Source organism: Staurois parvus, unplaced genomic scaffold (assembly GCF_062004578.1).
Source record: "Staurois parvus isolate SC_StPar_1 unplaced genomic scaffold, SC_StPar_1.0 ptg000183l, whole genome shotgun sequence".
Classification (NCBI taxonomy): domain Eukaryota; kingdom Metazoa; phylum Chordata; class Amphibia; order Anura; family Ranidae; genus Staurois; species Staurois parvus.
In genome coordinates, this window is record NW_028317979.1 from 232872 (window position 1) to 248159 (window position 15288).

General features: G+C 39.4%; 1 protein-coding gene across 4 annotated transcripts in view; it reads left to right on the plus strand.

Moving 5' to 3' along the window:
• Positions 1–15288, plus strand: part of LOC149462174 (uncharacterized) — a 72101-nt gene that overhangs the window by 41827 nt on the left and 14986 nt on the right. For all 4 annotated transcript variants that reach the window (XM_089677263.1, XM_089677260.1, XM_089677261.1 and 1 more), the window contains 6 exons: positions 934–972; positions 5395–5460; positions 9558–9605; positions 10767–10790; positions 11200–11244; positions 14386–14421. In XM_089677263.1, the coding sequence (XP_089533389.1) occupies positions 934–972; positions 5395–5460; positions 9558–9605; positions 10767–10790; positions 11200–11244; positions 14386–14421 (258 nt within the window). The remainder of the gene's footprint in view (positions 1–933; positions 973–5394; positions 5461–9557; positions 9606–10766; positions 10791–11199; positions 11245–14385; positions 14422–15288) is intronic.

A 15288-nucleotide genomic window follows, 5' to 3' on the forward strand; every position in this document is an offset into this window, starting at 1 on the left:
GCCTGGCCAGGAAGGGGGGGGGGGGGTAAATCCTCTAGAGGGCAAGTGGAACTTTAGTCAGAAAATTAAGTCCTGCTAGATCACTTCAGGCTGGTTGCAGGTATAGCTATACTCATTAAAAAGAAGTGCATATACTGTTTAAAATCCAGTAATACACTGTCTCACCCTGCTCTGCTCATGCGCAATTGCTCTCCATTTTTAGGTACTGTACTGAATTTTTAGAGGCCAATCTGCTGACAGTATACAGATTAAAGCAGAACTAAACCTATCAATTTAACAGTTTCAAAAAACAGTTACATTTCCAGCACATGCCAGGAATGGTAACTGTCACATTAGCTTGTGTTCTCAACCAAACTGTCAAACCATCAAATGACTGGTGTCATAACTGATCACATGTGCAGCACCATGGCAGTTGCAGATCAAACAGATGGCAGCGTCCTTGCCTGTAAAGCATAGGAGGGTTTACTTCTGCTTTAACTGCTGCTCAGGGCTCTGGGCTTCAACAAAATGGCAGCCTCCAGTAAAAAGCACACACTAATTTTAGTAGCATAATTATTCATGTAGAATGTATGTTCCTTGCTAAAAAAACTTTTTTTTTTAATCAATTGTTATGATTAAAGTTCCACTTTAAATTGGTGCTTCATCTAAATCAGATTTTTTTTCATGTGGTATGATCTCGTCCAAAGAATCTTTGTAAATAACAGGGAAATTGGAGTCTCGCCGTGGATTAGACTCCTATGTTATACTACACATAATGCCCCTCACAGTGCAGCATTACATCTGACCAGACAAACTGCTATATTTGATTTCCTCTTCAGGTGACCTATTAGGTGAAATATGCAGCCCACTGTCCCTGTCATGTCCTGTATATAGTCCGGAGGAGCTTTTTGTTTAAAATGCAGTAATGTGATCTGATTTCTTATCTTCCAACAGGCTGAATGTAATCTCACCAAAATCCTTTGGCCTGATATTGTAAGTTTACACACTGATGCATGATTACACATTAGCGCTTTGCTTTGAAAATTTTCATCAGAGATATTTTGTGTATTTTTTGCTTTTTTCAGGCTTTTTTCTCTTTATCTTCACCTGGTGTTCCTCCTGTAATACACTCTGTTCTAGACTGACAACACTCACTCAATGAAGTGCATTTATTGAGGAGCAGTGTTGTCACCTTAGGGCAGAACTACAGAGCACCTCCATCTCGCCACATCTCTATAACATAGGAGTAAGGTGTTCTGTAGTTTACAGAGAGCATAGGGCCGGGTTGATAACATTGTCAGAGATAAGACTGTAGGGTGCACACGGCAGCACTGGTTAGCTGGCAGGATCAACAGTATTCCTTTATATTTTTACAGTAAATCAAACAGATATAACTAATATTTTATATTGTTTATTTAACAGACCATATAAGAGAATCTGAATGTTAGAGTTTACATTTCCATTAAAAAACATTTAGCACTTTTTTCATGGATACTCACTGGGAACTTTACAACATTGCTGGTGTTCTGGGTGAGATTTCTGAAAAATATATGCATGTTGATGTGGCAGGAGTTACCTGTAAAGTTAAATAATCCAATGTAAAGACTTCCCAAGTTGATCAGCAAGGCCTCGGTGGATCCATTACATTGGCCAATGATGGAAGCCTAGACAGCGGTGTCGTTTGGGCAGTTAAGACTTGTTTAGACCACTTCATTTGAGCTGTGTTTATCTGTGTACATAGATTGTGTTCCAAGTTATTTGTTCACACCACAAGGATGTATTTTTTGAAACACATAGGAGGTTATTTACTAAAACTGGAGAGTGCAAGTCTGCAACAGAAACCAATCAGCTTCCAGATGTTATTGCCAAAGCTTACAGTGTTACTAAACCCACAACAGTGAAATCAGTCTGGTATATGCAGTAAAGAATGCTAGTTATACTCACTGTGGAACCTAAGGGGTTAATCCTCCACATTGTCTAAAACAGCTGTTTGATCCTGTCTTCTCTGATCCTCCCCTTTTTCTACTGTCCTATAATAGCTGTTAGCAATAATCGCATGTAAAATCCAACAGGTCGGTTATACCCAAGTTGATTGAGCAATCAACTTGGGCACATTCAGCATGCCCATGCATGGTTTGAATCTTGGTCAGTTCCTACTGAACCGGCCGAGATTTGGACCGCCTATGGCTGGCTTAAGAAGCCGATTGCTTACTATGCACAACTGCACCAGATTCTGTGTGCAACAGTCTTATTAAATCTCCCCCAGAGCACCTCACCTAATGTCACTGTTAGTCACTGCACTATACCTCCGCTGTGCTGCATAGAAGTGAATTAATTTTTCATTTTGCAACCTTTTAATAAAGTTAGAAAAAAATTAAGAAAAAAATGGTAGACATTGCCTTGCATTGTAAGAAGGCGAAGCACTGCCCCTAAAAATATCAAAAATAGATTGCAGCTATTGTTCAATAGAGCATGGAGATAAACATAGGGCCAAATTAAAGTATATGTCAGGAATGAAAAATAAACATATTTAGTAGATCAGCTTCAATAAACACGTTTACCCATGTTTACCCCTGTACAAATGCTGCAATATAAGAATATACCTGTTGATCTGCCAGACATTCAGGGAGTTTCTAACTTCTTGTTTGAGCTGACAACTTTACCTCTAGTGCTCTTATGGCCCTAGTAGTGTTGTCAGCTCAAACACCTGGGATTTCAGAGCAGCAGAGGCAGAGTTGTCAGCTCAAACAGGAAATATGGCATCCTGACAATCAAACCATTTTACTAATTTACTAAAGGAGTAAAGAATGTTCAGCTTTGTGAATAGGGAAAACGTACTTTGAATAGAACCCTTCCACCTTAATAACTAAAGCTAACACTACTCTACAAAGTGAACACTATTACTGTGGTAATTGAAGCCCACTTAGTGCTACAAAACATCTGAAAGGATACTGAACCCAAAAATAAAACATGTAATATGTTGCAGCTTGATTGTAGTGACTGCATTTGTTTTATTTTTATGCACAGTACATATTCTGCAAGTACAGAAAAATAACTGTTTATCTTGCTAGAATGTGTTTCCTGTAACTTCCTGTGCACTGAACTAGTATATAAAATAATCTAATCAGTTTTCCCAGCTATCTTCTGTGAACTACAAAAGAACAGTCTCCAATGTAACTGATACAAGTAAAGGTTAGTAGTCTAAATCAGGTGAGCGGTCTAGAGTGACAGCCATGGCTCTCTTCATATACACAATTGAGTGTATAAGGCTAGGCTCATACTAGACAGAGCTCTGAAAAACAATCCGTGATAAATCACTTTTCAGAGCATGGCCAAGTAGCTGCTGTCAGGTGTGTGTGTTTTTATATCTCCTGCCAAACAGCCATATATAATGCTAATTTGATGCAAGAGTTTGGCTCCCAGTTATGGCTCAGTCCAATCAACTTTAATGGTTGAGTTTGACAGGCTGGCTGTCAACTTGGCATGTCATGTTAAATTTTCTGAGGCATGTGAACAGCCCCCTCTGGCTATTGAAATACCAAAAACAGTGCTCTCAAAACTATATATGCCCTTAAATTATTTAAATATGAATAAAATAAATAAATCAATAAATGTATAAATAAATAAAAACTGCCACCAAAAAAATTTCATATGTGCCAAAAATTTGAGACATCAAAAATTATAAGTCCATAATAAAGTGTAGTCCATATATAATTTTCTTCACAAAATATATTCGCCACAACCGTGAATTCCTTTGTGCTCAACACCCCATCAAAGTGATAACTCACCAGATGCTGGTTGCGAATATATTTTTTGAAGAAAATTATATATTTTTTGAAAAAAAATTACATATGGACTACACAAAGGAATTTACGGTTGTGGCGAATATATTTTTTGAAGAAAATTACATATGGACTACACTTTATTAGGGACTTCTAATTTTTGATGTCTCACATTTTTGCCACATATTAATTTTTTTTTGGTGGCAGTTTTTACTTACACATTTATTGATTTATTTTATTTAAATAATTTAAGGGCATATATAGTTTTGAAAGCGCTGGTTTTGGTATTTCCATTCATTTATATGTTTTTTTATTTGTTTAAAATAGCACCTCTAATCACATATTTGAAGAATAGGAATTTGATTTTTATTATATCACGTTAACTTGGCGCGGTGATGTAAGCTATTAATTTATTAATTTATTGATACATTGATATTGATTTATTCTAGCTTATATACAAAGTTTTTTTACCCCTCTGGCTATTGTTTAGCTTTTAGGTGGGCAATGGGGGGGGGGGTCAGTAAAATTGTGGCTGTTTTTACTTCCCCCTGGTTGCCTGTGAAAGAGATCTAAGTAAGTGAGAGTAGCCACACTAGGAAAAGGAGTCTCCAGTATCACCAGGTGAAAATGAAGGTTAAAGTATACCTGAAAAAGATAAACTAATGTAGCCACTACATGAGGACTGATAAGCTGCAAAATGTGGTCGTTTCTTTAGATTGCAAGCTCCACGCACAGGGCCCTCCTGTTCCTTCTGTACTGAAATGTATTGTAATTGTACTGTTGCTCTTTCTATTGTAAAGCACTGAGCAAACTGTTGGCGCTATATAACTCCTGTATAATAATAATATTATTAATTTCTTCCCATTTTCAGCTACAATATAAACTTGCAACTTGTACTAAGGAGGTTTAAAGCTATTAAGACCCGTATGAGCTCTAATGAAATCAGCAGTAAACTGGCACTGCTTTGTGATCGATTCTTGGAATGTTTGAGGGTCTATTCACACCAGCAGATGCATTACAGTGCAATAACTGGTGGGTGGTGATATGTGATGCAGTGGGATGACTGCAGGGCCAATGTGCCGATCATGACACATTGCACTGTTCACTTTTTTCATTTTTTTTTAGATGAACTTTAATGGAATGTCACACAGTGACACTGTATTAAATTCTGTTGCCACCATGCGGAGCAAGGCAGTGCATTGCATCACACTGCGCTGTGCTGGAAAACAATATGGCCTGGCATACTTTCTTCAGTGCACACCACCCAGTGGGGTTTATTTACTAAAGCTGGAGAGTGCACAATCAGGCTCACTTCTACATAGAAACCAATCAGCTTTCAGGTTTTATTGCCAAAGCTTAATTGTACAAGTTGAGGTTAGAAGCCGATTGGTTTCTATGCAGAAGTGAGCCTGATTGTGCACTCTCCATTTTTAGTAAATAAACCCCCGATGTGTGAGCTGGCCAGGTAGGAGACAAGGCATTTTGCCTTGTATCACGATGGGACTGCACTGGAATAGCCACCCAATGCATTTCTACTGCACTTGGTGTGAATAGATCCTGATTCTAAACAGAATGAGTTAGTACAACTTGGAAAAACTATGACAATTCATATAATGTTTATATCTCATTCTAGACAAATGCGAAGGATACTACTACTGGCGCTGCAGTGGATGTTGTAAACTATGCTTTAAAATTTTTAGTAAGTTTACTGATATTAAAATATTTTTAAATTGGGTCTAATACAAGCTAAAAGCACTTTCCTGTCTATAATCTTGATACTGAAAACAAGAACAACAAACAAAAGCACAATGAAAACTTACTCAGTGGTCAGCCTGCATGACAGTCATACGGGATATGCAATAACCTGAGGAAATATTTCCAGCTTTTCAACATGATGACAATGGAATCTTCTCTCTGACGTATACAAGGTCCAAACATTTTTTTGGCGTCAAGAAAATGACAGGACCTTGTGAATTAAAGAGATGATGTGTGCAGGCTGCCTGTCCCAGTTCACACACTTTGAGGAAGATTTACTGAAAGCAAGTTAAACTTTTTCCCTTAGCTCAGTGAAGGATGTGAAGCTCTGCTGACTTTCATTATCTAATCATGTGCAAACTGAAATACTGTTTTCTTTAATTTTCTTGCATGTGATTGGGTATACTTTGCAAAGTGAATGTTCATCATATTCATTAAGTGAAGGGAAAATTAACTTGCTATGTGAACAGTCTATTTGCCTTTATTAAAATTAACTCCATTATGCCAAACATAGGGAATAAGCAAGCAGTGAGGTTTTAATCAGTGTGCTCAAAATGTTTTTTCAAGCAGATATTATGCAAATACAAGGCTAGATTTTGGTGGAACATAGGCCCACTTCAAGGTGATTGGTTTGAAATACTGACAAAAATAGGTTGCTGTCAAACATTAAAACGTTGTCTGACCTACTAAAAATGTATAATATCATATGATCAGAGCTATTCCACAACCTACTGGGCTGTTAACAGAGGCAAAGTTTCCTGAACAGCCTGGAATGAAAAAAGCAGATTTTTTGCAAAAACCACACTAGTCCACCTTCCCTATTCTCCTAACCTAAACTAACATAAAAACTTCCCACCGTGCTGCTTATGTAGCACTACCCCCTTAGGAACTGGGTCCCCCTATAGTCCTGCAAGGCCAGTCAAGACAAACTTTCATCCGGAGACAGAAACCAGTCCTTAAGCTTTGGTTTTGGTATTTATTGGGGGGATTAGAACTTGGATAGGGTAAGGGGTGTATAGGATGCCCAAGGGAACTGATATCTGAGGACAACGTCCTGAACTATTTACAAGCTTCTCTTCTCTGTTGCAGTCTCTGTTGGAGTGCTAGCCAGCAGCTCCTAGTTGTACCACCCCAGACCCTAGATGAACTCCTCTTTACTTAGCAACTTGGAGACTTTTCCTGAGCAGGGGATCTGGCTCCTGTTCCTTTACATGGGTAACAGTCACTAGTAGGGGACTAATCTGGTTTCCCACCATAGTGCTTCTTCCCTTATGCACCGAGGGAGTACAGGTATGCTCACTCAGATCCTCTCCTGTACCACCTGCAGGATGGCTGCTGGTACCAGGAGCTGGACTGCTCCTTCCCTGCCACACAGGAGGACCTCTCTCAGGGGTCCAGTGAGTTCCGAGCTTTCCTCCTCTCTGACTCCAGGCTCGCAGGCAGACCCCATCCCACTAGGCCTCCTGGAAGCCTTCCTCCTCTAGCCTCACATCGTCCTGCTCCACACTCCTCTCCCACCACCACACTTCCTGCATTGAGCAGGCTACAACACTTTTAAAGGAGTCCCAGCCCCTTGCCAAGCCTTCAGTTGGGGATTGGCTGAGGTCTCTCAAGAGTGCAGCCAGCCACTCCTGAGATCCAGCCGCTGCCTACAAGGCCCTCCTCTGAAAGCCTCAGAGCAGGTTTAAATTCCAGAGGGGCTGGCCTGCACAGTCTCTCAGTCCTGACTAGAATTTGAACCCTCAGGCTCTTTTTAGCTGCTAACTAACCATTAGGGTCTAGCTCACTCTAAACTAAACTAGGGGGGTGCTACACTTCTTTACTGTACTTCAGTGTGATAGCCCTGGCCTCCTCCATTTGTTTACCTCCTTCAGGCTAAAAGCTTTTTCAGTACTGGCTATGCAAGCACAGTGTGCACCATAGACTTGGGATGCTCAATGTCCAAATCTATGAGAGCTTATTGCACAGGTTCGGCCACCAACTGTGCAGTAAGCTCTTGCAAATAATGTTGATATAAAGAAGGTAGATGGCAGAGCATACCTCCCAATCTACCTAAATGTGCAAGAGGTACTTCTTTTAACGTGAATTATGTGGCAAAGGACGCATTCTCCGACCCCAGCTTCATGGACAGTGAAGTATTAATATGCACAAAATGATTAGCACTACTTTTTATCACTGATTTTCCTTTATACTGGTTTTTCTAAAGAACAAATGCAATAATATAGAGGTTGTTTGAAAGATTGCAAAGCAATTCGCCCAGTAATGGTTCTGTGTGAATGGGGGGAAAAAAATAAATGTTATTAGGCTATTCCCTGTGCTGGTCAAATTTTTTCATTGATTTAAAATGAAAAATACTGCATTTGGCCACTAGGTGGTGCTAAGTAACCTAGGAAATAAGTCAAAAGTTTTTTTTTCCCTTAGGCTTAGCATTCCCTGCATTAAAAGAGAAGTACAGCCAAAGCTCTTTTGACTGCACTCCTGTGAGCCACAGGAGAAGTACAGTTTGTTCTGAAGCCCACCGTTGGCTGACATCACTTAGCTGGTCCAGGCTGGGGAAAGATCCTGACTTTAAAGTCGGGATCCACCCCAGACTCTGGAGCAGCACCTGGCTCAGCCTTTCAGCAATCCGCTGAGAGCCTGAGCCAGCTGCTCCCTCCCCCTCCACAGTCCAGTATTCCAGTAAGTGCAGGGAGGGGCAGAGCAGACAGCAGCGACTCTCTCTGCTTAGAGCGGCTGTGAGAACTCAGCAATTAGCGGTCATGTAATTGCTGAGTTTTCACACTTAGTGCTGGTGGGGGACAGATGCAGCATCAGACCAATGTTGCATCCACCTAGGTAAGTATAATTTGTGGGAAAGAAAAACCCCATATTTCTCTTTTCAGTTAACGCCCCCCCCTCCTACTACTTCTCCTACCCTCATTCCTAAAAACTTACCTGACTCCTGCCACCACACTAATGCTGTCTCAGCTGCAGCGCCACTCCCCTCACTTCCTTGTCTTACAGTAGACATTGAGGGCAAAACGAATCATAGGCTCCTGCTGCTGTCAGTCAAACTTCTGTGAGAAGGGAGAGGGATGTGGTTTACCACTGCTGTGTGTGTCTGTGGATGCACATAGCTAGGCTTGGGAACACACATGCATGGGTGCCTCCTTTGCTCCCAGGTTGCTAAGGTGGCACCTGGAGAAGGGAGGAGTAGACAGCACCAGCAGAGGACTGCCAGAAGAGGAGGTAAGAGACATTTCTGTGCAATATCGTTGCACAGAGCAGGTAAGTTCAGCGTTTAATGTGTCAAACAGAAATGGGTCACCTATATAGATAATTACTTTCTTTATAGTGGCAGTGCAGGCCCCATGGAACAGCGTATCAATTTGTATTAGAGAGATACTATTACTAACATATAGGATACTAAACAGAGAAAGTGAATGTCAGAACAAACAAAAAAACTGCACAAAGATAACATAAACCAAGTGTGACTAACCTGTATCAAAGAGGAGAGCACAAAACACGTGTTGCTCACTTGCATTCTGAGTTTAAACTAGATCCACACTTGTGCAGTGCGGGACAACACATGTAATTCGCACCAGAATTGTACCGCATTCCTGTGCACATCACATGTGATAGCTGTGTGGTGCAAGTTGAGCCATACATTTTCTATAGCGCAAATCCCATTGCATCTGCACCAAAATGGTTCCAAACCTTTTTTTTTTCCGCACCTGATTCGCATCTCATGGGTGTTCACACTTCTGGCAATTGCACTGCATTTTCCAATCTATTTTCCAATCTATTTTGGGGTGTCATTATTTTAACATTGACACTCACACCAAATGCAATTCGGTACAAGAAACGCACAGGATTCACTACATTTCTCACACCACATTAGTGTGGTCCAGGTCTGAATGTGAGCTTGTTGGTGTCAATCTCCTGAAGTCACAATACAAATCATTAGAGCTCCCATAAGGTGCAGCCTAGGCATAGCATTACTGGAAGGTTTATTCAATTACTTGCTACAGTAACAAATATCTATGCATTTTTATATTTTAGGAAGATTTAGGATTTTCCAGCACAGTACTCAACTTTACATGCAACCTGGTAAGATCTCTAACAGTATCTTAAATCTTTCTAATTTTCATCTCTGAATAATGCTTCTCTTCAGGCTAAAAATATTTAAATAGGCATAAATCAGCTCGTTGTTCCTATGTACAGTGTCATTGAGCGTATGTATCAAAACTTAGAAACTTAAAGTGTTCCTTTTAGGATTCAATAAAATTTCAGATGTCCTTTCTAGTACATGTAATTAAATGAATCCTAGCCTTTGATTAGTTACTGTGGTAACACAACTGCTGTTCCTCTTAACTACTATATTTTCAGATTTACAAAGTGATTGCATGCACTAATTACAATGTCTGAATATTATTCATCATAAAAAACATTCAAATGAAACAACTGATTCAAAACAGACCTATAATCACCTCTTCTCCAGTGCTGTGATCCCCCAGAGCTCCTTGCCGGCCGCTGGCATCTTCAGCCTGGTGGCTTCTGGGATTTTAATTAATCCCGGCCATTTAAATTGGCCAGAGCTGAGATGAAGTCACTTCCACACATGCAAGGGAGTTCAGTCATCTCAGCATTGCCAGAATTCTACACTGAGCTAGTCATGTGTCCAGTGTGGACAGGCAGGTAATGGAACATTAATTACAGCTGATATTAAATATCAAGCTTTGGAATTCACAGGTATGAAATGCTCTTCGTAACACAAATGGACTTGTTATAAATATAACATTGTTGCAATAGCTACAGACCATTTTTAGGAAAAAAACATTTTTTTTGCAGTATTCATGTTTCAATTATTTTATCAGCATTTAAAGCCCAATGAAACCCTCAGTTTAAATCAGCTAAATGCAATCCAGGTGCATCAATACAAATGTTTGTTCTCATTCTAAAGCAACCACAGCTTAAAGTAGAAAATCTCATCCCCTGTCATCAGCTGCAAGAGGGACCCTTGTTCTCTATGGAGAAGCAGAGGTCTGACATGCCCCCCCCCACCGAGTCAGCCCTGTTGATTGGAGAGCTCTGCCTCTGACTTAGCGGAGGGCATGTCAGATCTCCGCACCACCTACAGAAAACAAACTGTAAGACTTGCATACCTTTTGCGTTCATGCGCTTGAATTATACTTAGCTAATTTAAACTGCAAGTTCACTTAGACTTTAATAATGATTTCTAACCCTTACTAACACTACTTTATTTTACAGAAATGCCTAGATGAGATTCTCAAGGTATGCATACATTTTTGTTGTATTAGTGCTTTTCTTTGTTTGCCTAATGAATGCAGTCAGTCATTCTAATTCCAATCGGAACTTATAAAAAGGAATTGTTAACTGTTGTGTAATTGGCCGCTAACAGTAGCCGTGAGTTTTTACACAGGTAATTTATTACCTTAGATTTTAAGTTTTTAAAGGCTAAGTTCACCTTTGAAAAAAAAATATAAATGCACATGTTTTGGCTTCAACTTTTTACCTGGAAATGGCAATTCTGTATAGAGGAGCACCAGATTGTGGGGCTTTGAATTTGGTGAAGGTGCCTACTTGAGCACCCCATGGGCCAACATTTATTCCTTAAAAACACAACATTGTACATTTGCTTTAAGAGTTATGTGATTTAAATAATTGGATCTTTTCATTACAGTCATTGGATGTCTTCTTACTCATATCAAAATGCGTTTGCCAGAAGGTACCGTTCATTAATATGGATAAATGTCATTAATTGTTGTTGCATAATATTAAAAAATAATAATTGGCATCTCTGAAATGTAAGAATACAGGGGTAACTTAAAATATGTTTTTAAACATTGTCTTTTGTCCACAGCAATGCTTGTTTTTGATCGTTTAAAGAGTACATCCAGCAGAGAAAGGTTTTTAATTTCTATAGGGTGGAGAAGGTTTAGGAGCTCTAATTAGATATGCCCTAAAGCTGAACTCTGGGCACAAATAGGTTTATTCAAACACAGCTCTCAACAATCACAAAGGATATAAATCCACTTCATTTGCACCAAATTCCTTTGCAAACCCAGGTATTACCTTGTAAATGTAGCAGTGACATTATCACAGTGTTGTGCATAGCCTGAGCAGGGAGAAGAGCTGTGGGAGGGACCCAGAAGGCCTCACCCACTACAAGCTGTCTGCAAAAAACTACAATAGGTGTGGAGAGAAGACCAGCCACCCCACACAAAGAAAGAGAACAGTAGGGACCAGTCTTTATTACCGAAAGCTGCTGCACAGAGGCAAATGTTAACACTGGATTACTGCACAGATCTGGAAGAAATGGTATCTAGACCATATTTGCTGATCCCTGTTTTAAAATACATGTAAATGCACAGATTTAAAGCCCCTGGCTCAAACCATTGATATTACTTAACATTAAAAAAACAACAGTTTCTTCTTTTTATTTCCTGTGCTATTATTCTGTCATGTGACTGCACTGCTTTATTTCATGTCTCATTCTGTATAGCAGGGTGTGGGCAGTTTATTACATCACATGCAGATGGGGAACTAAGCACCCCATATGGTGCATTTTAGAAGGCTGTGCTTTCTGCGTTCCATGCCTTTACAGGCTGTGGCAGCCAGTCACTGCTGCTCTCTCTCCTTGTGCAGGGTGGCTGGTCTTGTCTCTGTGCTCTTCTGTAGCTTTCTGCAGGCACCCTGTAGTGGGAGGAGCCTGCTAGACCCTCACATAGCACTGCTTTCTGCTGGTATTATCTAGGTTTGTAAAAGTATTTGCACACAAAGTGAACTTATATCCTTTGTGTCAATTGAGAAACATATTTAAATTTGGAGTGGTTGTGCCCAGAGATAAGTTTTGACTTCCTGTAAGGAGAAATATCTAACATCTGTTACCTGGAGAGTTCCCTCACCTGCTGTTCTAGCAACGTTTTTTTAACAGTGGGATTTCCTTTCACTTTTTGTCACGATAATATATATATATATATGTATATATAATACAGGTGAAACTCGAAAAAATTAGAATATCGTGAAAAAAAGTTCATTTATTTCAGTAATGCAACTTAAAAAGTGAAACTAATATATGAGATAGACTCATTACATGCAAAGCAAGATAGTTCAAGCCGTGATTTGTCATAATTGTGATGATTATGGCTTACAAATAAAAATAAAGGTATAGTGAGCGCTCCTATAAGTAGCTGCTAAAACACAAAGAGGCACCAACACTCTAAAAGATCAAAGATATAAAAAGGGTGTAGCGCTAGAAATACATATCAAATATTATGCCAATAAGTCCACATAAAATGATCATAAACGCATGTGAGATCATAAACGAATATAAAGTCTGATAATGTAGCAGATGAACTTGTGACTCCAGCCAAAAGTGAAAAATGCGCACTCACCGGAAGGCATCGATAATGCGCATAAATAATAATCCTCAAGGTATATTGGTCAACACCATAGGAAAAAGTTCACCGGATTGACCAATATACCTTGAGGATTATTATTTATGCGCATTATCGATGCGCTTCCGGTGAGTGCGCATTTTTCACTTTTGGCTGGAGTCAATGAAACTATGAAACATAAAACATTGCACATGGGGTGCACCAGGAAGGACAATGCAGTGTATAACATAACATATAAAGAGCAGGGGTCAGGACTATGTAACATACAACATAGTATATAGGGTGTAGTGTTTAGTAACATGGTACGTAGCTCATAGAGTGCAATGGTCTGAAGTACATACAACATATTATATACTGTATATAGTGCATAGTTTTTTGGGTTTTTTTTGCTTTTTTTGTAGCACTGATCACTATATTGGTGTTACTGGGGATATCAGTGACACAAAGTCAGTTCCCCCCAGTGTCAGAATGCCCGCCACAGTCCCGCTATGGTCGGTGATTGCCGCCATTACTAGTATTATTTTTAAAAAAAGAAAATAATCCCAGTATATATACTGCCGTTTGTAAACGCTATCACTTTCACATAAACCAATTATTTTTATTGACTTTTTTTTTATAGAGCAAAAAATAAAATATGCAAAAATAAAAGCTGCACTGCTTCCTCCGATATCCTGGCTCTCTGTAAGATGATATTAAACCAGCAGTATAAAGTCAGTGTTGGGAGCAGGCTGCTGGTATATTTATTTATTTCAGGTACTTATATAGCGCCATCAATTTACGCAGCGCTTTACATATATTGTACATTCACATCAGTTCCTAACCCTCAAGGGGTGAACAATCTAAGGTCCCCAAGTCACATCCATACATACACATACTAGGGTCAATTTAGACAGGAGCCAATTAATCTACCAGCATGTCTTTGGAGTGTGGAAGGAAACTGGAGTACCTGGCGGAAACCCACGCAGGCACAGGGAGAACATGCAAACTGGGATTTGAACCAATGACCCTAGTACTGCCAGGAGGAAGTGCTAACCATTTAGCCACTGTGCTGCCATATAGAAGCTGTGTTGGCTAAAATCTGCCGTTATGACCCTGAGTATGAAATAGCCATACAAGTGACAATTTTTATTGTTGATTATACAGGGTAACAACGCAATACAATCAAATCTGAAATGCTACTTCTTTCTTGTCCTCATGAGTTTGCTTCAGGTCACAAACACAGCCCTAAGTATCTCAGGAAATGCCTTTAATTAGTGGTCTGTTCAGGAAAGCTGATCAATATCCTGCAACCAATAGCATATACCAAACAACTGAAAGAGATCAGTGTGAATCATGCATCTATTTATTATCTCTTTAATGGTCAGTTCTATCTTTTTGATTATGCTTCCTTTGAAAGCACTGTAAATCATTCAGTATTAATTAATTCTAATTCTCTGTACAACTAATAACATTTCTTGCTTTTTATGCAGGTTCATGAAACTGTGGACAATATTCCCATTTCCATGGTGAGACCGACACTATGACTAGTACTTTTTCAGTTTATGTTTAAGATTGCCGTTCTTAGTCTGTAGAGTAAAAAATAAAAAATGCACAGGCAATCAAATACCACCGAAAGAAAGCTCAATTTGTGGGAAGAAAAGGACGTCAAATTTCATTTGAGTGCAGCACAAAACATTTACACAAAAAAATGCCTGGTCAAGAAGGGGGGGGGGGGGGTAAATCCTCAGGAGGGCGAGTGGTTAAGCAAATAACCCTTAATGCATACAGTGCATTGGTCAGGATTATTTAGTGTATAGAGTGCAGTGGTCAGTATAATGTAAAATACTGACATAACATATACAATGCAGCAGAGTACAGGTATCAGTACTATGAAATGCACAACTTGCAGTGGTCAGCAGTAATTTTTCCTTTACATTGGTGATCAGTGGTGTGTTCCCTCAAAAAGCTTGGTGGTCAGTGATGTACACACCCTTACATGTTTCTGGCAAAAAAAATTAAATGTTGATGGCATTTGTACCCCCATAATATTGGTGTTTAGTGGTTTTTATGGACAGAAGAAAAAAGACAGGAGGCGCCCGTCTGAGTGTAGTAATAACACTGTATTTAATAGCAAAGGATTAAAAACACTCACAAAGGAAGTATAAACTCCATGGTGATGAGGTATCGATAATACGAAGAAACAAACTTCAGCTCTGGCAGCACAGAAATGGCATAGCAAACATATAGCGAAAAACAAGTAACTCTGGCGCACAGGAGCAAAGTAGTGTAAGGGTGAAAAGGATAAAAATTATAAAGTAAAAGATGATAATGGCAATATTGGCATACAAGTACTTAAAACAGGGTATGTAACTGCATTGGTGTACAATAAGTCC